We start from the raw sequence: 25,008 nt of genomic DNA on the forward strand, positions 1-25,008 counted from the left end.
TCACATTTGCTTTATGAATGTGCCAATGTTTTAATCTTCTGCAGAAGCAGCAGGAAATCTTTCACATGATTTGAATCTATTTTAGATGTACAGAGCCTTTGTGTTATCTGAAGCATGTCTGCTTTAGTGCTATATCATGTTTTCTGTAGCATTTGCAATACCCATCAGCTGCCAGACTGTTAATTTATGTCTGTAAGTGTTGGAGCACACACACATGGGTGCACACACACGTTTTGTGAAGGTCTCAGTTTCCTGCCTTCCTGGCTAAGACCGAGATGAGCGTTGCACTTAAGGCAGGGGAGCGTCATCTTCCTCAGTTATGAATACATTGCTTCTGTACTAAAATCCTTTCTGGGCATAGGAAATCCTGGTATGCCTTCTAATTAATCCATCATTTAGAAACGTGCTCTTAACCAAGTTTTGCATCCATTTGTCCTTTCTCCCAGGGTGATCTGTGCTAAGTGGTTCAGAATTCATGCTTTTTATCTCTGAAAAAAAGTTAATTCTGGAATATTTTCACATGACTTCATTTGCTACCACCATTCATATGCTCCAAATCCAGCCACCCTGTAAACATTACAGAGGGATCCCAACACTAAATCTCCCAATTCCTTTGCCCTGAGTGGACTTTGGGTTAGTATGAGATGTGCTTTTTGATCACAGGCTGTTGCACTATCTGTGGAGTCTGACAGGAGACGGTTCCCAGGATACTTGCATCTTAAGTGGTGCTTTCCCCAGATCATCTTTACCTGTGAGACTTATCGGTTTGCAGGTAGCCTCTCTGCAAGGGAAAAACTGGAAGAATTCTTTCCTTTTGCAATTTCTGTAATATTTTACTATCTTCCCTGCAGCTCTCTTCTCTCCATCATGGTGAAGTTCATCCTTATTCTTGAGGTCTACTCCCTTCAGTCACGCTGTCACTCTAGAGTAACATCATATGGGTTTTGTCAGTGCTTCATCCTCTGATATTTTTTTTTTGTTTGTCTCCACCTTGTTAATGCTTATATTATCCAGGGTCTCATCATTTCCAGTATTGGTGGAGTACTGAAAACTCTTTGTTACCCCAAACTGACCCCAACAGTCCATGCACTTGGTAAGAACCTCTTCCTAGTACACCTTAAATACACAGCGTTTTCTTTGAGTCTCATCACATCCCTTAGTCTTCTCACCATAGCCTGTAACGGCTTTCAATATTATGTGTTTTCCCTCTTTATTTATTCTTTCGTATTCCCAGATTGACACCCTGTCTCTCTGCCACATAATCCTTCAATATTCAGGTTGAGCAAAAAAGACATACCTGAAAGGGTAGGAAAATGTCATGCAAAAACCTGATAGTCTGAATTTTTTTTTTTCTTTTATTTTAAAAATATTTTTTTTTATGGCAGAAGTGCATCATTGTGTAAAATGTACTAAAATAAGATTGGAGTATTCAGCATAATTTGTAACATGACACAAATCAAAGTATTTACTAGACACCTAGAGATAAGAAAACCTCTAATCGGGTTGAGAATCAGTTTAATAAGCATATTTGACACCTTTTTTCTCCCTATATATATTATCATGGAACATAAGAATCCTAATGCTTTTCTTATCTGACTTCAGCTTGATAATAATCAGAGACCAAACAATTCTTTTGCTTTTTATGAAGATATGATTTAAACAGAGAAGTACAAAGGCCCTAAAGCATCGAGTGCTATGAAATCTGCCCTCAAAGGCAGTAATTTTCTTTTTCCAGCCTAACAAATTTTGGTTGTCAGGAAACAGATTAATCTCCTCATTCTGAAATGTAATATTGCTGTTTGCTAATTTCTCCTGATACAGAGATGCTGAAAATGTTATCATAGCAGTCCTAGAGTACATTTTATGTTTTGGCAAAAAAAATACATTCTTTGGCAAGGAATATTCTAAATACTCAAAAGCAAGTATTTACATGAATAATTGAGAGTAAAAATGTCAAAATCAAAATAATGAATTATTTTTTCTCACATTTCCTGGGAAAGTGAAAATACAAATATTACTAATAGCAGTCTGCCAGTTTATGGCTTTGACTTTCCTGAGGACCAGCATGTTATCCTTAATCCAGATACCAACAAATAGCGTAATACTTTCAGTCATAGCCTCAAATATATTTGTTTTTCCCCATGAATCTTGTTTCTTTCCATTATCCTTCCAGATAATTTTAAAGGTGTTGTATAAATAAAAATGTGTAGTTAACCCTCAAGGCCAAAGAGCTATTATGAAGACTTAATTGAAAAAAACATGGAGAATTTAATTGCATGGTTTTATATTGCCACACTTCTAAAAAAACCCAAAACAACAGATGACCACAGTTTAAAAAACACTTGACAATTTCTAGAAACTCGCAAGTTTAGACTACATATTTTACCTAAGCAGAGATGATGCTTTATTATGTGATACATCAAAGTATGCCAGAGTGGCATGGCCTCGGTTGACTGAGAGAGATGCAGAAGTCATTGAGACAAGTGCATTAGCTTGGTCTCAAAAGAAGGCCTTAACGTATAGCAGAAGGAATAAAAATATTAACTGGCACATGAGGTTCACTTGCATATAGTCCTTATCCTCCTCACCAAACCCTTTGTGTTGAAATGGACCTGCTCAGATTCTCTCTGTGTAACTTTGGCCATATGTTTGTGGGATTAAATTAAATACCAAAGCCCAGGGTTTGTCTTTTTCCATTGGCATTTACCACGTTTTCGTATATTTAAGGATTTTTCATTATTTCTGTTGCAAACCACTAGATACTGCCAGAGTGCAGCCTTAACTGTAGCACCTCAGCCAGAGAACACCGTTTTAAAAAGTGAAATAATATTTGCTTTAAATGCTTCTCTTCAAGCATTTAATCCTCATAGTGTCCAACTCTCAGTTAGAAAGTATCAATTGAAACCTGTGGCTTTTTTAATAAAAAGCATTGCAGAATCACAGGACGGTCAGGGTTGGACGGGACCTCTGGAGATCATCTCGTCCAACCCCTGCTAAAGCTGGTTTACCCAGAGCAGGTTCTGAATGTCTCCAGAGCAGGAGACCCCACAGCCTCTCTGGGCAGCCTGGGCCAGGGCTCTGTCATCCTCAAGGGAAAGAAGCTTTTCCTCGTATTCAGATGGAACATCCTTTGTTTCAGTGTGTGCCTGTTGCCCCTTGTCCTGTTGCTGGGCACCACTGAAAAGAGCCTGGCCCTGTCCTCCTGACACTCTCCCTTAAGGTATTTGCAGACATTGATGAGATCCCCCCTCAGCCATCTCTTCTCCAGGCTGAACAGCCCCAGCTCTCCCAGCCTTCCCTCACCAGGGAGATGCTCCGGTCCCCCCATCATCTCTGTAGCCTCCGCTGGCCCCTCCCCAGTAGCTCCCAGTCTCTGTGGAACTGGGGAGCCCAGCACTGGACCCAGCACTCCAGGTGCGGCCCCACCAGGGCAGAGCAGAGGGGGAGGACCCCCTCCCTCGACCTGCTGGCCACCACGCTCCTCCTGGTGCCCCCCAGGGTCCCACTGGCCCCTTGGCCACAGGGCACACCGCTGGCCCACGGGCACCTTGCTGCCCACCAGCACTGCCGGGCCCTTCCCCGCAGAGCTGCCCCCCAGCAGGTCACCCCCAGCCCCTGCTGGTGCCTGGGGCTGTCCCTCCCCAGGGGCAGGACCCTGCTCTGGCCTTTGCTGAAGGTCACTGGGTCCCTCTCCGCCAGCTCTCCGGCCTGCCCAGGCCTCGCTGGATGGCAGCGCAGCCCCTGGGGCACCAGCCGCCCCTCCCGGTGGGGTGTCACCAGCACACGTGCCGAGGGGACACTGTCCCCTCATCCAGGTCACTGATGAGTAAGAAGTCTGACATGTACAGAAGATTTTGGTTTTCTGCAGCACAGGGAGGGTACCTGGTGATGGATGACACTGGTGACGAGACGCCCAACTTCCAGCAAGCTGCTGAGCTCCTGAAAGAAATCCTTGCTGCTGCAGCACAGTGCTCAGCATGAGGCAGTCATTTATCCTGCTTCTTGACGGAGCAAACTACCCTACTCGGAGCTGTGGGCTGTGTTTTCAGTACCTCATTCAGTTCTTGTGGGGCTAATTTGGTGTTCCTTCCTGATCCTCCACGCTGTAGCATGTACTGAGATCTACCTCAGGACTTCCTAATTTGAGACACACACCCTGATTTCTCTGGGGTGCAATACACTCCACTAGCCCTTCGATGCCTAAATAGCAGTATCTGAATAAATTACCATTCATGTTCTGTTTTCTAAAAGTTATTGGGCACACATTCACCAGACTTATATAGCCAAACAGGAATTACATCTTAAACTTCACATGATTGACAAACTGCCTCTGCTGCACTGAGCCTGTAAACAAGATTTAGGTATTTTGTCAGACCAGTAATCCATAGATTAGACCTGCTGTTAATACCCTCATTTCTAAAGCTGGATGCACTTTTGGAGAACAAGTACATTTATATTTTGTATACAATTTCTCAAAGGAAGCAGTGGCAGCATCTATAGATTGTGCCAGCCAGGACCCCACATCATGAGTGAGCATCTGCAGTCCTGACCCCAGCATTTAACCATGAGGATTAGCACATGGCACTGACACATCTGATCTCTCTGTGCCAAGGGATTACGCCTCCTGTACGGATCCTGACAGGATGCACTTGTGCTGTTCAACAACTCCCACAAATCAGGAGCTTTCTCACGGCTATTTCCAACAAAGTACCAGCCCCGTTAACACCTCCTGAGACAATCTCAAAGCAGCTTCTGAAACTTTGCTTTTTCAATCTCTTCTGCTTCAAACCAACAAAGCTACTCATTAGAGGGACTCCTCCTGCGTCCCCCCTTTAGCTCCCTTCACCTAGTGAGGGCTAATTGGAGGCCCATAAAACGAACCCAGGAAAATTCTCCTTCTTCTCCCACGTATCAATCCTGCCCTACCAAATTGGGCATATTGCCTCATGCAGTGTTTTATTGTCCCCCAGACCACATTATTGGCGGGGCAATCTCACAAAGGTTAATAGCATTACTGGGTTGTCTCAGTCTGACATTCTTGCTCATCACTCTAAATCCAGTCGTTTTACTAGTGGCGCTAGACATCTCTACTGAAGTTAATTGGATGCTACTTGCCACTGAATTCAAACACAGTTCTATAAATTGTGACTACTTGTAGCTGATTGCCCCTGCTCTTAACTTTCATTTCACAACTGGGAAAAGTATGTGTGGGTTGATATACCTGGCTTTTCAGCCGTGCTCTTTGGTATTTGTAATCCAATTACCTTGGCCATTCATTCACTCCAGCTGTCCTCCCTTTGATATGCTGTGTGTCAACACCTCCCCTGTATACTGACCTAATGGGAAAATAAACAGTAAATTATGAGCCTGTATAAATCCATTGAAGAGCTACTGTGACTTCATAAAGCATGGAAGTGAAACTGAAGTGATTTATGCAGTTGCTGGTGTCCCAAGTTGGACGTGCTGCTCTGTATTTTCAGAAGGTCCCAGCTTACTGGAGCCTGGCAAGATAAGTATCTGTTGAGGGCTTTGCGGTCCATGTGGTAAGCACATGAACCTTGAAGGCTGTGCATGGTAAGATTTTGATATTACATTCTTGAATAAATGGTTGTTATCAGTAGAAAGCAGTAAATTTATATTAGCAATTTTTGATTAAATATGTCCTTTCCCCAGATGGAAAGCACGCTTCCTAGGCTCTGCTTACATTTCACTGACCCTTTGCACAGCAGTGAATGCCATCCTGTGGCTGCAAAAACCAAATGCATGTTAAAGACTAATTCAGTAGAAGAATCACAGTGCTAAGAATATTTTAAAAGTTGCCATATTTTAAAATTCCTCCTGCACTGCAGGAGTAGAATGTCAGCTTCTTATTATTCAGACACGTAAAGATCCCTTTCCAGGACTGCAGGCGCTGTATAATTAATTAATTACAATAATATTAATTGATTAATTAATATTAATAACCTGAACATTTTTAATGCGTTCTGAGGGTTACTCAGGGAAGTTAACTTTTTGGGCCAGGATTTTTTTTCCCCAACACATTTGGAACGTTAAAACATTAGGACAGGTTTTCCTGTTGTATCATTGTCCCTAAATGACCTTGTTCCTCTAGGCACACCTACTTATTTATGTTGGCAGTAGGTCTTGACATATTCTGAAAATTATTCATATACATTGCTGTACACAGGAACACTGGCTATAATGTAACGGATTCAGCCAACAGTGGAAAAAAAAGTAATGTTAGAGAAAATAATTACATATGAAGCTGCTGTTTCTTTAAAGTAAACAGAAAATCCTATATTTGCCAAGGTGTTAAAGTAAGATTCTTTTTTATCATCAGTAGTCAGTTATAATGCATACAGTGGTTCTGGTGCTGCAGTCGTACACATCTCCTCTACACTTTAGTCAAAGGCTTACAGCTTCCAGGTACTTGTGCAACTGGAGTCCAGGGCTGGACAGAAGCTGAATGAGAAAGAAAAACTACCAAAAGGAGGTTGTTAAGCTCTAGATGCAACCCTGTTCTCACCAAAGTCAATGGGAAAATTCCCACTGATTTCCGAATCAAAGGATTTCACATCTGGCCAGGTCCTTCTCCACCAAGAAGATACCTGTAATTCTTTGGCTGCTCAGACAGCACGAGCTTGGTTCAGCAGGGAAACAGTTTTGGACTTTCTCTGTGCGTCTCTAGCCATGCAGCATGTGCGGATCCCACCGTCCATGGTGCAGCTGGGGGTGCTGAGGCTGTTCAGGTGTTGGTGGAGGTTTGTAGAGGTTCAGTAGAGCTGGAAAGAGAACTACACTGACTACACAAAAAATAGGATTACAGTGGACTGGTCCCTAAGTGTACACTTAGCTGTGTCAGTCTTGTCTAGTGAAAAAAAAGCAAGGTTGTTACTATGTCTGATGAAACACAGAGTCCTAATGCACCCATCAGGGAAGGGACTGATGGCTCTCATCCTTTATCACCAGAACACTTACCTGATTTTCAGTTTCACATCTTTCATACCAGACATAATACCTGAGCCCATTTTCCAGGCTGGGTTTTCAAAGCTGGAAGCTGAATTTGGAAAAAGCAAAAAGGTAGTCCAAGAATGTGAGTTCTGCTTCAAAATCAGAATCTACATTTTTCCCTTGTGTGTAATTCCATGCTGATTCTCAGCCAGCTTGTAAAATTGACCACATGTCAATGTAAACTGTATAGTAGATATTTATGGGACACTTAAAATTGAAGACAAGCGGAGACTGAGATAATAAGGCTTGTCTGTGTTGCCTGTTAGATGAAACTGTGATTAAATATGGCCCAATTAATGCTTATTATCTGTCTAAAATTAATTTGTCACAGAAAGTTGTGAAGTAGGCATGAAGAAGTAGAACTTTTTTATTGCTAAAATCAAAGCAATTATTGATGTGGTTTACTTTAACCTGGTCTGACAAAACCAGGATGATATTGTCATTAAAAAAAACTGCCTTGGGAAGAACCCCAACAACAAGCCTCCTTATTTATTCTTATCTCTTTTACCTTATTTTCCTTATTTTTCATACTGATTTTCTGAGCATTTTTATACTACTTTTTATGGTATTTTAGGATGTAGTCCTCATCTGACTCCAAAAATTACTTTATTCCAAAATGCGTAATTGCTGTCATATTGTCCTCTAAGTTGATTAAAATTTTACTTTGCATCTCATTGCTAACCAAAGAAACTTCTATCAAATAACTTGAATATCACAGAAAATATCATGTCTTCATTTTTTCCTTTTAGATTAATGAAAATGGTCAAGGCAATCTTCCTGAATGACTATTCAATAAAGCCAGATACATTTCTGAGACCTAAAATAGACATTTTTGCTTTTTGCAAATTTAGAATATCTCTACAGGATCAAAAATTTGGAACAGCCTGTACCCCTTAAAAGTCTGATTTTATATACTTTCTACCTGCCTAAGAAATGAATTTTCTATTAATTGGGTTTTTAACTGGTAAGCTTTATTTTGAACATAAAACTTTAGAAGCTTCATTTTTTACCCTGAGAAAACTAAATTGCATTTAAATGTCAGAGGCTACTCGTCAGGCCATCAGCTATAAAACTGTCTTTGAAATCTTTTACATGCATGTGTGGATGGAGAGCATTCATTATTTCTTGCATATTGTGGGAAAATAGTGTAAGATGGAAATTGGGTATTTTCAGCATTTACTGATGGGACACAAAGTCTTTTACCTTGAGATCAATGGTTCTGGCTTTGCTTATTTTTGGTATTGATGACAGGCTTGCTGGTAAGTGATGAATTCTATGTAAGGATTTTTCTTAAGGGGAGGTGCAGGAAATAAGTTACCATCTGTAGTGAAACTGCAGAATTTATCACCAAAATTGTAGTTATGCGATTGCATTTTCCTTCAGTGGCCAAAACATCTTAAAAACTCTCCCCCATCCTGACTTGGGGACCTGGCATGCCTCTCTTTGTTTTGCTCTCTCACCACCATCACTCATTAACCATCTGCCTTTTGGAGGATTTTGTTTTCTTTTGGCAGTTCATTTTAAACACGGATTATTTCAGTAGCCCTGTTCATAGCACAGATGCACAAACAGTTTATTGATGGGTGAAGGTGGCTGCAAACTGGTGACAAGGAAAGAACAAATGGCTGGAGGAGGAGCTCGAGATGGGGCTGGATGCATCTTAGCCTGCCTTTCTTCCAGAGACAGGGTGGTGTCATCCTCTATTAGCACAACCAAGTGCTGCTTGCTAAAGCAATTTGAGAAAAAAAAAAAGTTTTATCTTTCTTTTTGAAAATATTCGTTCTGCTTCATATAGCAGGATAGAATTTGGATGCAGTTTGCCTATAAAGTAAATAAGGAATTACAGTGTATGTCTTTCATCTCATTGGTTGCCGAATAAATCTATTCCCTCCTAAGTAATAACAATATTGTTTCAAGACTGGCCATCACAGAGGCTCACCTAAGGGTGTTTCATCCAATGTCAGCAGACACTGGCTGTCAGCGTGACAAAAATTGTTTAGAAGTAAGTCTTAATATTATTGTTTAGGAGAGAAGATGGGATTTCCTCTGAAGACTGAAAGTTTTAGTTGAAGTTATTACTCTATTATAACAGAAACAGCATGCCACAATATTTCTAGAGGGCATGCAGTGCAAGCTCCTTCGTACTATATCTTTTCTTTGAGGAGGTTCAACAGCCTGTGCCACATTAGCATGAGGCAGTGCTGCTGACTTACTGCAAAATAGATGGAGGGCTCTTGTCACACACGGGAAATCACCTGCACCAAATTTGAGAGTTTCTGCTAAAAGAATTGCTATGCCTTCATCTCCCATCAGTTTGAATACCTGGGGACCTGTACTACAAACTGATACAGCTGCACACCCAAGTAAGGATGTAAAGTATATATTGTTTTGCTGCCTGATTAACTTCACAGTGACTAGTACTATAGCTTGATTAAATTTTGGCAATGTATCAGCATGTATTTTTGAGCACAGCATTTTTGCTGATCATTAAAACATAAAACGAATTATTGTTAGGAAAAGATCTTGGAAGCATGGATAAAATCTTGTGGCTTTATTAACAGCCAGGATGTTTTTCTCACATGATTACACATATTGACTGGTCTAATACAAAAAAGGAAAGATTGGGAATGTGTAACAGTCTTCATAATTTTGAGTGAACTTCGGAGAGGGTATTTGGTTCCTGTTTATAGTAAAGATGAGAATCAAGTGACTTGTGGATAGAAAATTAAGAGTATTTAAATGTTTGAGAAAAGGTCAGTACAGTGAGCTTAGAACTTGAGGCACACCTTTTCTGAGGCACAAAAACTGGGAGCTACTGTATTTCCTGAGTGTTGAGATAAAATTTTTGGAGAAGGGCATTATCTGTGGAGGTAGATCTGATAGAGGGGAGCTTATCAATATTACATCACATGTGTTTCTTATCACAAAAAAAGCAAAATCCATAAATGGCTGAAGTAGATATTCAGGTATGAATGGAATTAAAATTGACATAGAGATTACTACTAACATTAAACTTCATAAATATCTTAATTTGCAAGCTTTATGTTATTTAAAGCTGCTTGATGTGAAATATTCTCAGATTTGATTGCTACTTATTTTCTGTTCACAATGCTCTCTGATTATAATCTTCACTATCAGCAGGAGCTAAAAACCATCTTCAAAGTTTACTGTGAAGATCAATACACAACTTTTATCTTCTTTCTCATTTAGAGGCTATGAGGGTAGTTATACTTCTGTTTGGTAATAGGTTTTTCCTAAAGAGGTTCCATGTGCCTATAAAAATTATTTTTAAGCGATTGCATATCAGTCTTTATCTTCTTTGTAAGGTGTCGGTCTGAAGGTGGGTAAATGTTCTTGGGTCCAGATATTATCAGAGGACTGTTTGGAGTGTATTCTTCTGCTTTCCAAATTTTTCTTCATTATATGCTGGAGTAGCAAGATTCATTATTCTAGCCTCATGAACAAAGGAAGGAAATTCTTGATGTACTCAAAAGACCATTACAGTTGATATTTGGAGACTGAGGTTGTTTCTGCTATGATCATCTCAAATTTTCCAGCCTTCTAGTTATGAGCTGCTCAGCATGGGATATGGTACATGCAGTTTCATTCACCACTTCTGATGGTGGTGTTATCACCTAGAAGCTCAGGAAAAGTCTTAGCTGAGCAATGCTTTTTCTTACCAGATGATTTCTGCTGAATCATAAGTGATTACACACTTCGGTTAGTGTGTACTGTTACACAGTAGAGGTGAAGATTTTCCATATTTAACTCCACCAGTGGAAGTAAGAGGCACATCTGGTCTTCTAGAAAGTGACCGGCTTAGAGTCACTTGGGCGAAGTTTTATCTACTGTTTGTCAAAAAGAAAATTATATGAGCTTGGCCCTGAGTACTATGATTTTCTTCTTACTTAGTGAAAAGCGCAAGATACGTTCTGAGATTGTTTGAAGGAGCTGCTATGTTAAAATAGCATATGTTGTCCTGGGAATTTAATGGAGTAGTGATTGGTTCTGCACCTTCCTTCGCATTATTGATTGAAGAACACTACAAATACAGTCTGATGCACAAAGGTTGCCAGGATCTCCAAGATGTAATGAACTTTAAAAGCAATGCCCATGGAAAATTACTGTTTCTCCTTTGGAGTCACTGTCAAGAGCTATGCAGATCCTTCCTTGTATTGTTACTAAAGCTAAAATGCAAGTCTTAAGTTTCTTTTCAGAGTTTATGACTCATTTACTGTTTCAATTTTCAAAAAAAGCTCGTAGAATAACGTGTAACAGAATAAATGTAGTAGTAGTAGTAGTGTTTCTGGACCTTTAAGTCACCCATTTTGATATTTCATTCTGCCAGGTCATTTAGTTACCATCTACTGGCCTTAGTACTGTGAGTCTGACAAAAGCTACAATTTGAAGCCTCTTTCTTCAGTACGGTCTTCTAATATTTAGGTTTGCAGATACTGCAGGGAGCATTTAACTCCAAATGAAAAAGCTTGCCTTCCTTCCTTCCTGTCTTTTGGCAATACAGCGTTGAAATTACCTGATGTCATCATTAATTCTCAAATGGTATAACAGACCATTATGCATCGTTTTATAGCTAGAATGTGGCTGGAAGCCATTGACTTTCCTAATCAGCCACCTAGAGTGTTTGTGTCAGTAATAATCTGTATTTAAAATGTACTCTAAATTATTTATTTCTCATAGCTGGCCAGAGTGAATGTATTAATTTTTTTATGATTGAAAACAGGAGTTCCCAGATTAGCACATTGTAAAGGAAATAAGGAAATATGGATCATATTGATATGATTGGCACTCTTTCCTGCAAGAAGTGTTTAAGTAATTTGTCTTTTGGGACAGCACTACATTCTGTTAGGATAAGTGAAATAAGCAGCTGCCCACTCCTTTTCCATAGATGCCAAATAAAGGATTAGAAAGAAAAGGCGTCTAGTCTGCTACAGCTAACTGAGTATTTGTGTTGAACTAAAAGAAAAAAACAACTTTTGTACCTTTTTTTCTTTCCTATTTGTTATATCTTTGAGCTACGCTGCCTTCACTTTGTAGCAATAATTCAACATGTACATCAGTAATATCATGCATTTTAGAAGAAATATTTCCTTGTAAGAATTTAGCCACAAATTTAGCCTCTCTCTGAAGTAGACAGTGATAGTAATTCAGTGTATTTGACTTTAAAGTTCCATTCATCCCTCAATGAGCTCTCCTTTATAATCTTTTATTTCTCTTACTTGGGCTGAATTCCAGAGACTCTTACAATAGGTATTGCAGCTCGTTTGTGCATTGGCAGAAGAAACAAACCCATTAGTCACTAACAGCAGGGGTGTGCCTCAGCTCTCAGGCTCCCTTTGATCATTTTTCTGTCTCCAGTAACTCAACCGATTTCTCTTTTCTGAAGTTTTCAGAAGCAACATTGGCACTTCTGGTTGGGGGAAGGGAAGGAAGGGAAGTCCGTTACCTGAAAACCTCATTATGCACACTCCTCATATGAGATGCAGGCATCTCAGCTCCCTCTTTTTGCGTTGAGTAGTTATCACATGAATGAAAATAAACAAGCAAATATGACATCTTCAGCATTTTGCAATGCTGATGACAGTAATGTGGCAGTTCCTCTTAACTTAAAAATTGGGTAGGCTGAGTATTTCCTTCTCCCAAGGAATTATATGGAAGAAGATTCTCATGATTCTCATTCTTCTCAAGGCTCGATAGCTCACATTGAACACCTGCTGATCGTCTTGTTATACTTGTTGAAGTAAGATCCTTGCCAGCTACTCTCTCCAGCTGAGATAATTATTATCTTGGAAGTCATGAGCTTTTGTTAATGAGACTCAATATTGTACTTTTAATTCAGGAGGGTGGTCCTCACAGTTACATTCATATTCTGAAAAAATTCAAGAGCTAAACCTTCTTCAGTTAAGTGTCACAGTCCAGTTCATAGGAAGAGTGACTGTCTCAAGGCAAAATTATTTTTGTCACCAGCGTTAGAGGCTGCTAGACTGATGTTGTGTTTTAGCTAATACTTCCATGGTAGACGTTCCTCCGTGGCTTCCCCATCATCATAAGAAGATGAGATTTTCATATCTAACATTCCAGCTGTTGTATGTTAACAGTGTTGACCTTGGTTTTCATTGAGAAGGTCCACTGCTATGGAAATCTCTTTGTAGTTAAAAATCTGCAGACTTGAACATAAACATGAATATGAAAGAGTATCTCTCAGTCCTGTTGGACAGGTAGTCTTAAAGTCCATTGACCAAACCTACTGAAGCAGATCCTGCAGAAGAAATGGAAATCGCCTTACTTGGATTTTGGAAGTTCTGTCATTATACTGGATTTGTCATACTCTGCAGGAGATATTTTTGTGTGTTTTTCCTCAAAAATACATCTCTGATGTAAGAAGAGGGAATTTCAGGAGGTCTTGTCCTGATCCATCTAGCTGAAGGAAGCACTGTAAGGGATGTGTGAATATTGTTACTCTAGCAAAGAAATTTCCAGGTAACCAATAGCTATATGTGTATTGGCTGACATGGTTCAGTGAAGTCATAAAAAGTCAATGTAAAGCCAATGGGTAAATGCAGACTCCTGACAGAAAGTGCTCCTTTAATGAAGAAAACTGTAGTGGAACTGTAGTTTGTGGGGACACAGCAGTGATTCTTAAGATTTCACCATGAAAGTGGTATATATAAAGTTCATATTATTCTTGCTGTCTGATGACATCAGACCCCATTAAATATGTTGTCACTTTCCTTTTACTATACTCCACCCCTGGTGAATGGACCAACCCTTTGTATGGTTGGTCAGAGAGTCAAAATTCCGCTGCTTTTTTGGCCATGTCCCAGCTTTGGGAGGCTGTATCCTCTGTTAGGCTGTGTTGGCCCAGCATGAGCAGCGATATCTAAGCAGAAGGACAGAGGGGATAGTAGCTGGCTGGTCCATCTCAGGTTGCACATGGGCAAGAAGCAGCATGTCAGCACCCATTGTCTGGATACCAGACCTGCCACATAGGCTCGAGAAGGTGTTCAGCACTTAGGAAGGCACGTGCTGAACAAGCAGCCATTCCTCATCTCCTCTGGGAAAGCTTGAGTTCTGGTCCTCACCATTTCCCCATCCTGATTACTGCGATTCACCTCGTTAAGTTTTTGATGGCATGCCGTGACAAGCATATATTGAGACATTCTGTCATTCATCTATATCACCTTTCTTGTCTAGTTTTTTTTTCCCCCATCGTGTCATCTGCAGGTTTCCAAACAAAAGAACCTCACTGGTCCTGAATTATATCTTCTCTCCTGGCAAGCTCTCCTGCGCCTTGCACATCTGCCTTTCACATTTCCAGAGATAGCAGCTGTGAATTAGCTTTTGTATCTCTGTCCTAAAAGCGTCCAACCTCCTTCCCCTCCCTGGTTACTTTTCAGTAATTTCCAGCTGTTTAAGGATTTTGCTGAGAACTGCGGTAATGGTTGAAGCAAAATTGCCTTAGTTAGAGGGGCCCCTAACTGCTGATGTGATACAGTGTCCTGATGGAAACAGTATTTGCAGAGCAGTGTGCTGAATGACCTCCCTAGTCCTCCTCATTTCTATCTGGGAACAATTTGGAACTGGCAGCAGTTATTTTGTCTTAATGTGTTGTCATGGAGGTTTTTGCTGTAGGAGCGGAGGAAATTTTTGCAGCTCTTTTACCCTGTTTATAGCTGGAACCTGAAAATCCAGGCTAGGGTCAGGCTGATGGAGCAGAAAAGAGGGTTCAGTTGGGGCATGAATTTGCAGGTGGGGAAATAATCACATCGCTGGTTGTGAGGGTGGCTTAATTAATTAATTTACATGCCTACAAAGAGAGAGCTTTAACTCACACTTAAGCTCCCTGTCTGGCACTCAGAGCTTTTTGAGCAGAGCTGGAGCCTGTAATTTTGAAAAGTTTTGAGTGTTACCCAGAGAAAAAGCCTTAGCTGGTATGTAACATTTTCCTCTCCAGGGATGCAAAGTTTTAGACAGAGTAGAATTTACTAACTTCAGGCCTTCTATGTTAATTTCTGTTAATTAGCTGACATTTCATGTTATAGCCGTTACTATTTTCAAATAGCTGTCAGCAAATATTTTCAGTGCAACTTTTTCTGTTATTGAATGGATTTCCCACAAGTTTGGACTTACAAAAACAAACAAATGCATGCACATATTTACTGCCACAACACCATGTTAGTAAGTATTTCAGCAGTAACCTAACAAACTGTGAGACTGTGTATTGGTAAGGCAGGAGGACGGCTTTGCTTCTTGAGCGGTCTCTTGACTTAAGTACGTTTTTCATCATAGTCACTTGGCTCTTTATACCATTGTAGTTTTCAGGGATTGTATTATTGTTAGTTGTAAACTTTTTATCCACCACCCCCACCATTTTTTGTAGGTGACTGCTAGCAGGTTGAAGAAAATGTCATTTTTTAAAAGAAGTTGAGTGGTATTCTGTTCAGAAAACAGGAGTTTCCTGAATCTTACTAGTATTTTCTATGCATTAAGAACATTACCCTCCAAAAAAGCATTTTGTTAGTATTTTTGACCAGCATTGGAGTGTGTCTCCAATTATTTCTGTGCTCTACACCCTGTATTGCCTGGCATCACTGGTTATTTTGTCTGTGGAGGCAACTGAAATCCTGGAAAAGGCTTTTCTTTGTTAACCTGTGCTCCTGCCAAGAGCTTGGCCGGTTGCAGCAGGCTAGAACAAACGTAGAGGGGACCAGCCTCTAAGTGGGGCAGAAGTTATTTATTGCTGAAAGCCTGTAGTATGAGAATTGGCAGAACTGGGTTTTGTTTGCTGCAGAAGCTCTGAAGTTCTCCTGGGGTAGTGGAGAGGCTGAGGTCCCCAGCCATGTCACTCTCACCAGGTGAAAAGGCAGATTCACAGCCATGTGTGCAGCCTTTCGGCATTATAAATGCTATTTTGGAAAGTGTAGTGAGTGGGAACTGGATGGCTGAGAACACTGGCAATGAGCTGCAGGTCCTTTCCTCTGACGCCCTCGCCAGTGAGTGACAGATAGCACGTCCCTGGCTTTGCAGGATGGGGCTGGTCCCTGTCCGGCTCTCAGCAGTCGTCCCCATCATGAGGCAGTGAACCCAGCAACGCTAATGGCCAGTGCTGGTGACAGTCTTAGGAAGAGGTCTGAGGCTGATGCATGCTGCTGGGAGGACAGGCTCCACTCTCCACATGAGTTATGGGCTGATTTGGAGGATTCAACAATGCCACAATATATTGCCATACCATTTCTTTTTCTGTAAATGCGGTGGTTCAGCCCCTAAGGTTGTCAGTCTGCTCCCTTTCGCTGCATCAGTTTTTAAAAGTATGGTGAAATACAGGAAATGGAAAAGGTCTTTGACCTTTCTCATAGAATATTTTGAGTTTTTTCTGCTGATCTCAGCACTAAATCAGGGTTACCCTACGTTTAGATTTCTTGTCACAAGGAGGAGACAATGCCAAGGGACTTTGTTCCCAGAAAATTTTGCTTTGCCTAAGGATTAAGGATTGGACATCAGGACTCTGATTTGCAAGGGAACACAGAAACATTTAAGGAAAAATAAAGCATTAGCAGCCGATGTACAGTGACTGGTATGAGCAGGGAAGGGTGCACTATCATCAAAAATTGCTACTGTGGGAATTGGCATGTTAGCATAATGTACCTGAAAGGGAAATCTGAAGTTCTTTCATGCAAACAGAAATAACTTTCTTCCTTATTTCTTTCTCTTTAAAAAATGCTATCGAAATATTGAAGGAGAAGTTTGAAACATATTGATTGCATTTTGAAGGCATATTATTAAATCTCTGCTTGTTGATCTTGGATCATTTAATTTTTACATTGTTTCAGACTGAAAATTATTAGTAATTATTCTTTAGTTGCAGCTAAATTACTAATTAACTTTTGCCTCAAAGATTTTATTTCTTATGTGTTTCTGGCAGTACAGTGCACTCAATGCAGCAGAATTTTTTTGCTACCTGCCTCACTGTGCTCCTTACAATCATATAAAGCAGTTTTGGAATTAATGAGCTGTCACATCTCAGGTAATGAATGAAAAGAACTGACAGAAATCCTTTTGTTGTTTACGAAATTCCACATAATTAATGAGAAAAAAGTGACAGAGATTCTTTTAGGGTTTAAGAAGAAATGCATCTTTCAAATTCATTGTGTGACTGAAAAACTTTAAAATATGTTTGCAAAAAAAAGCAGGGATCCTGCATAATGGGTTAATTCCAGTTCTCTCTTTTGAGATAAACTTTCAGAACTTGAGATAAAAGGATTTTATGTTTTGAGAAATAGATTCCTAGTCCACAGGTTCCCTGTTCTAGGTTCATCTCAGAAGTAAAAAAATCTTCTGGATTCTTGTATTTGCCATTGTGGGCATATTTGAGTTTGACACTGAGCACGTTTATAGCGAGCATCTCTTATGTACACAGGAATTCTGTGTGCTAAACTGCAGGTCAGGTTTGGAGAGGGAAGAGCCTTTCCTTATGTCTTATGGTTTTTCCAGTGTATGAAGTCTCATCTCACTGTACCTATTCAGAATAACCCTTACTGCTGTTGTTTTTCAGGTAACTGTCTCAGATGGGGGCACATCTCCCAAGCAGTCCTCAGTTTGGGTGGTGGTCCAGGTTCTGGATGAGAATGATAACAAACCTCAGTTTCCAGAGAAAGTCTATCAGATCAAGCTGCCAGAGAGGGACCGTAAGAAAAGAGGGGAGCCAATCTACAGAGCTTTTGCTTTTGACAAAGATGAAGGCCCTAATGCAGAAATCTCGTACAGCATTGTGGATGGAAACGATGATGGGAAATTTTTTATTGATCCCAAAACAGGGATGGTTTCTTCCAGAAAGCAGTTCACAGCGGGGAGTTATGACATCTTAACAGTAAGTGCTCTTTCATTGACATACAAGCACATGATTTCACTGATTTTTTTTTTCAGAAATAGGCCCTTCTCTATAAAGAGTGATATATGACTGTGTTTAATGTATGACCTATATGTAAGATCTGACCGTATTAAGAAATATAGTATTCTCATACAACTACTGCCAAAAAATTGAGTCTGAGAGAGCATTCATGCTATTGCGTGTAGCGAGCTATTCTCAGGCTATTCAGTCAACTCATATATTGCTGGCATAAGTCATTCCCTTTAATAGACAGAAATGAAGACCAAGGGCTTGACTGCTTGCAAAGTTGTATCATGTTGAGCTGGGCAGATACAGCTACGAATGGTTATCCACCTACTGTGTGGACACAATTGCTTGCCCTCCTGGAAAGATCTTGATACCATCCAAGTTAGGGAAGAGTACTGTGTACTCTTGTGTTGAGGTACCCTCTCACCACATTAAAGAGTGTTAAGTATGGCAGCAATTTCAGTTAAAAGAAAGCTGTCAAAATACTTCTGCCAGAACACAAACTACATAGACAAGGTCAAAGAAAGAAAGAATACAAGATGGTGGTGTTGATATAAAGCAACGAAAGACTTGAATGTGCACTCTTCATCTACAGCAGTAAGACAACCAGTTGTAGTAAAGGAGTTGACAAAAAAATGTCAGAGGTCCGCGGTCTGGCCCATAATGAAGGAAGCAATGTCACTTATAGTAATAGGTCTCTGTTGGGATACCTTCATAGGGTTGGAAACTGTGACAGGAAAATGAATAAATATCAAAATACTGAGAAATACCTAGTACTCAGAGTAGAGCACCCTTTGGTGAGTGAGTGTTTTTCCCTGTGCAGAGCTGGAAGTCACGTCTGGGATCTGGCCCTTATTATAACACAACAGCTGAAGGTTTTCTACCTTGAAACAGCTCATCACACTTTCAGCATCTTTTCACTAAGGGCCTGCCCACCTTGAACGGAGCAGGGTGGTGAGTGTTAGCACCAAACCCACTTAACACATTTCCAGAGAAAGAAGTAGGGCATGGTATTTTGGGAAAATACTTCTTATTTTTAACAAGCATAGTAACAGCATATTTACACCAATGGTCCTTTATAGCCAGAAATATTTCTATTAGTTTTAAAATCAACCCCCTTTGATTGACATTAATGTTGTTCACCAAAGCACCCATTTTGTAACCTACATTCTTCCTTTCCTTAAGCCTGATGTTTGTTGCTGCTCATCTTGTCTTTGCTGTGCTAAAACCATACAGCATGCCAGGCAAGTATCAAGTCTGTCCATCCCTCTAGAGGACATATTAGAAAGAATTAGCACCAAGCTGGGCAACTCTTAATGAACACGGCAGAGAGAAGAAAGCAAGGAAAATAAATATGGCAAAATTTTAAATTATATTTGTTTCGGAGAATGGGGGAAATGATCTGAAACTTACTTAACTCAATTAAAGGTCCTGAAGAAGGCAATACAAGGAATACCAGTCTTATCTGCAATGCAGATGCCATTTAAAAGCAATCAAACATGGTCTGTGTGAGCGTGTTTCACAAGCATGTGATGTCCCACAGGGTCATTATAAAGCTTCCAGATTTGCTGCATGAGGGATCAGGATAGAAGGTGAAATGAGAAGGAAGCTGGTTCTGGAGAGGAGGATCTGTGTGGGGAGTGTTTGAATTGCATCTTCAGGAGGCCTCACACCAGCATTCCTAAAACAAAACATGTCAGTTCAAAATCAGTCTTTTCAGTGAAAAGTCAAAGTGTAATGGAAAAAAAAAAGAACTGACAAATAAGTGCTTATCTTCTTCTTTTTTTTTTTTTTTTTTGTGGGATTTTATGAAGAGAATTACAAAGGGCATTTTCCAAGCAATCGTCGTCGTGTGATAGAATAAGGTCTGAACTGCCAAGCTGGGATGCTCAGTCTGAATCCTCTTTTGTTTGTACCTGCCAGATAAAAGCAGTGGACAATGGCCGGCCCCAAAAATCTTCAACTGCACGCCTCCACATTGAGTGGATAAAAAAGCCTGCGCCCTCACCCTTGCCCCTGACTTTTGATGAACCCTTTTACAACTTCACCGTCATGGAAAGCGACAAAGTGACAGAAATCGTCGGGGTGGTGTCTGTGCAGCCATCTAACATTCCTCTCTGGTTTGATATTGTTGGTAAGTTGGGAGCCAGTGGTGTGAGGAGGAGACTTCAAGAAGCAAAGCATATGGATGTGTGGTTTTGAGAGCAAGAAAACTAACTGTGAACTATTTCCCATCCCCCCTCCCCCCCATTAAAGCCACTTTCATAACGCTGAAATGAAAATGTTATTTTAATATAATGATAACAATAATAATAATGAAAATATTCCTGCTTTTGTTATGACTCCTTAGCTAAGCTGAAAAAAGCGCTGTATGGCTGAATTGTTTTTTTTCATACTATGTTATTGACTGCAATCTTAATGTTGTCTGTCATTTAAATTCTATTGTCATACTTTGCTAATCTCATTTCTAAATGTATTTATGGTACTTAGACTTGCTGTCCCTCATTTCTCTCTTTCTTCACCTTTTTTTCTGCATTCTGTTCTTTTTTTTCTGCTTCCGACTGCCCTGCTTCAAGGTGGCAAGCATGCTCGAGAGATGTTCTATATTCTACAGACAGCTTGTGGGCAGAACTGTTCAACAGAAGGTACCCTTAGTGCAAACACATTTGCTAAAATACAACTATCCAGGCTGCCTTTTATTTTTGCAAGTTCTTTGAGACAATTTATATTACATCTTTCATAAGTGCCTGTGACAGGATGCAATGCGACACATGGATGTGCTGCGTTCCTTTCTATGACAGCTTTTACCGTATTTGTGTCCAATTATTATCATTTTATTCACGGATTTTCCGCAGTTTATCACAAATAATTAATTCAAACTCTTCACAGTCCAGTGCCATCCATTTAACTGTGAAACAGAACGGGATGCATCAACATATGGGTTACAAATGGAGCCACCAAAAGTTTGTCTTGAATGCAAGCTGAAAAAGAGAAATGTGTTTTGATGTGAGATATCAACCACAAAATTGCCTTACATAAAATTGCTTATGAAAATAAGGAGGGAGAAATATCCTCAGTGAAGAGGAGGAGAAGCCATAGAATTCTTAAAATCGCAGGGAAATGCCACTAAGTATGTAGCTGCCAAAAAGACAGAGAGTAGAAGGTCTCACTTGGCTGCAGTGGAAAAACAGGAGTCAATGTTCCTAAGCATTTCTGTCCTGCTTCTGCTGCCGATTCAGTTATGTCAATTAAAACAACTCCTTTAGCATGTCCAAAATGAGACTTTCCCCAGCAACAGAACGATCCTGCAAAGTTATCATGCTACTTAATATTTGCAAGTACTTGTGTGTAATGTTTGCATACCTTCAGATGTAAAACACCGTGTCTGCACAAAGTGGTGTTATTTAAATGAAGTGTTGTAAAGCAAATACTATACAAAAGATTACGGAAACAAAAAGCCTTTGCCACAGACTTAGTGGAAAGGGTGCATCAGCAGTCTTTGTTTACAGGGATTGAGCTTGGCTCTCATTTCAGCATAGCTATTTGAGGATGGGTTTAGCCAACAGGAAGGACAAGGACCACAAGAGAAAGGGTCTGTCAGAGTCATTTTCATCCAACTTTTATTGCCAATTTGTGCAGATGAAAGACAGAAGCAGCAACATTTCCTCTTTGAATTTGTAGCACGGTTTCTAATGTGCCAACTACATTAAAATTAAACCCAAAGCTATTATCATGTTCTAGGGTTCCTGCTAGCCCCTGGGGAAGGACAGCATATGTTTCCTACAGTTTTCCTCCCATTCCCTTGGTTGTTTCAGTATGCTACATGCAATTTATTAGCTAACGTTTACATACTCTTTGTCTTCTTCACTGACCCTAACCTTCCTCCCAGGAGAAATCCATCTTTATTGATGGTATTGACACTTTTTTCCCATTTGAACATTTTTCTGGACTCCTCTGCCTTTCATGGCCTTATAGTCCTTTCCTTGGCAAATTCACCAACTCTCATTAACATGCTGCCTGTGTTAAGCACTGAGAGAAGCCCTCACTCTTCCGCTGTGTTCTTTTATATTATTAGAGTCACTTGCAATCAAGCAACACCGTATAATAATATTTAATTTTTGCCTAACAAACAGAGATGATAGGGAGAGCATTATGAAATTTAAACCTTTAATTTGTCATTTAATATGACCTTTATGGCTAAAATAGTTCAAATGGTTTAGAAGATTTTGGTATTTAAACAACTCTAATGGTTTGCCTATAGGCTGTAGCTCCTGATGCTGCAAGACGCTGCATCACTGCGAAGCGTCATGGAGACAGAGCTTCCCTAGACTTAATGAGAAGTCAGTGACCCTGACCATCCAGTGTGGTACTGTTACCATATGAATGTTGTCATTAAATATTACTGCTGTTATAAATAATAGCGCTAGCAACAGCACCCTTTTCTGCAGTAGGAATAGCCAGCAATCCTGGGCATTGAATTCCATGGAACAACAGAAGACCCTGTTGTTCCAGACACTGCATACAAGGTGCAAAGAGAAAACCCACCCCAAGAGGTTTATAGACAGGACACTATATGTTTAGATTATCTTTCCTGCCTTTAGTCAGTGTCACTATCAAAAAATACCTTTTCTCCGTGCTCCTCAGTATTGTCATGTTGGGAAAAAAGATGTTGACCCTTTACTTTTGGGGGAACATTGAGATCCAGTGCTGAAAACCCCAGTGAAGGCCCTTGGTTATTAGTAGAAGTTAGCTGTCGTCTCTGGAAAGCTGCATGGGATGGCTGATGCAGGAGGTGGTTTCTGTGCTGCTGTAAAACCTAGACCTCATCCTGCTCCATCTGGTATTTTTTGATTTTGGACATTGGTGCACAGTTCACAGTAATGTCAACAAAAGCCCTGAAGGCTTATGTAGAGGCATGGTTTAATATAGAGTTTGCAGCTTGACCTTTATGTTATGACCTTTTCAAACTAAATGGGCATTGGAATTCCAGAGGACCTCTTTTTTAATGCATAACATGCACTTTCTCCCACCTAAAAAAAAAAAGGTGGGAGGGCAGATGAAGTTTGGCTGTGTAGTATTCTGTCTGCCTAACTTCAGCATCTAATTTGCACCTAAATTACATACATTTAAAATAAATGTTTAAGTTCTTGAGTTAATCAGCTCCAAGAGAGGAAAGTGCCTTGCAGATGGGGAGGTCATCTTCTCTCCATGGACTAGAGAGGAAGAGCATGCTTACCTGTTTGTTTGTTTAATTGGGAATGGTTGAGATGTCATACCTGGTTTCTGTTTTCAGACTGCATTCAACGCCATTCTCAGTTCATGCAGATCCCACAATGTGAAAGACATGAATGTAGGTTGTTTCAGTTGGGTTAAATGTAATCAGTCATTGATGAGAAACTAATTTCCAGTGGGAACTCCAAAATAAGTCAGGGATCTTTATTTCTCCCAGGTAAATTGAGCCCTCTCTGTCTCTTCCTTTGTTAGTGGCGGGAATGGTGTGATGATTACTTTGACACTGGAGCTAAGCTGCATGGTGCTGGTTTTTGCTTAAGTAGCATGTTGCACAACATCTCCCTGATTCTTCAAACAGGCCTCACTCTTGCCTTTCCTTCTTCTCCCAGCCTATGCCTTAATAAGAGTGACCAAACTTTAAAAGCACATCAGAACTTTTAATCGAGTGTGCTTAAATGACAATAATTTTAATATCTATTAATTTTAATTAATTATACATTTAATTCAGTGCTGCAAATCTTCATTAATGTCAAAAACATGTAGCTTGCTAGCTTCCTTTGAATTAGCTTCTCTGAGAACTATCTGAAATACCTTTCTGATTTCTTTTCTGCTTTTTATGCCCTTACCTTCAGCTTCTTAGCAGCAAACCCAAGGCTTTGACTCTCCTTACAATAGTTGTATCTGAAAATTCAGTCTTTGCATTATTTTCTTTCTCTTAGCACAATAGCATACATAGAAGAATAAATAATTGCCTGTTATATTACTGATGTTTATCATGTTATGTTTAACGAAACTCTGTAGTTGATTTTGTATTTCTTTAGACAGTTGCTAAATTTATTTAATCATTTTTGAAAACAGAAAAATTGGAAATGGTGGCTTTGCTGCTTTTCCTGAAAATCCTAGAAGCACTTTTCACTTGCCCTTGAGTTTCAGGGTGAATGTGTTTTCTGCATTTTCCTCTGATTCTTTGCTCTGAGCAATGTGAGAATTGTAGCAATTGGCCCAATTTATTGTCACTGTCTTTGGTGTTGTTAGTTCACTTTGGGACAAGACAAGTAAGAATCTCCTCTGCCCTGAGATGTGTTTTAGAGGACTATTCTCTAAATTAGATCATCTCTTGTATTTCTCTTCTTCTCCACTTGCCCATGATCGCATGGTAGGCCAAAGGAGACTTGTGTGAGGATCTCAGTATATCCTGGCCTTATTAAGTTTGAACATGGAGCATGGATGCTCTTTGCTATCCACGAGTCAAGGAAGACTCTTCCCAGGTTTGAGCTGTATTTGGTTTGGGGATGTCCTCCAGAATTCAGTGTGATCCATCTTTGCATCTAAGACTGAACAAGTGTGATTCTCCACAGTCTTCACGTATTTCTGAGATGTGTATTCAATCCCACTCCTCTGGAACATTCCACTGGAAAAGAGGGAAAAAGGCCCTCACAGGGGACTCATTTGTATACAAATCCTCCAGATTTGCTGACATGTTTTTTTCCCTTAGCGGAGAAAATAATTTCTCACATCAGCATAATCCCATCTTAAACTGCGTATCGGCAGCTGATAGGAACATAGGGAGGCCCAAGATCTTCCCCAGAAGGAACCCCATCTAGGAGAAGCACTACACAAAAAAATATCATTGCTTGCAGCAAATTCAATAGTCAAAATGTAAGCAGAATATGCTCGAAAATAAAATAATAAAAAAAAATCCCAACACTGAGATTCAAAAGGGACAGAGATGCAAAGCCCACATTCTGTGGGAGTGCAAGATCTGCATTGTATCTTGGCTTAGGCAAATTCTCCAGGTGACCTTTAGAAATCCCTTTTAACAGTTCAGAAAGTTCCCTTGGCCTGTCTGTTGC

General features: G+C 40.1%; 1 protein-coding gene across 11 annotated transcripts in view; it reads left to right on the top strand.

The window, feature by feature from the left end:
• The window catches only part of FAT3 (FAT atypical cadherin 3), a 416,215-nt gene that overhangs the window by 290,659 nt on the left and 100,548 nt on the right, over nucleotides 1-25,008 (top strand). For 9 of the 11 annotated variants that reach the window (XR_013926224.1, XM_080376579.1, XM_080376583.1 and 6 more), the window contains exons 5-7: nucleotides 17,582-17,896; nucleotides 19,847-20,057; nucleotides 20,500-20,568. Coding sequence is in view for 10 of the 11 variants with exons in the window: in XM_080376579.1 (XP_080232705.1) it covers nucleotides 17,582-17,896; nucleotides 19,847-20,057; nucleotides 20,500-20,568 (595 nt within the window). In the remaining variant the exon portion in view is untranslated. The remainder of the gene's footprint in view (nucleotides 1-17,581; nucleotides 17,897-19,846; nucleotides 20,058-20,499; nucleotides 20,569-25,008) is intronic. The other 2 variants (XM_080376584.1, XM_080376587.1) reach the window with 1 other exon arrangement.

The sequence above is a fragment of the Falco punctatus genome, assembly GCF_963210335.1.
Source record: "Falco punctatus genome assembly, chromosome: 2".
Lineage (NCBI taxonomy): Eukaryota > Metazoa > Chordata > Aves > Falconiformes > Falconidae > Falco > Falco punctatus.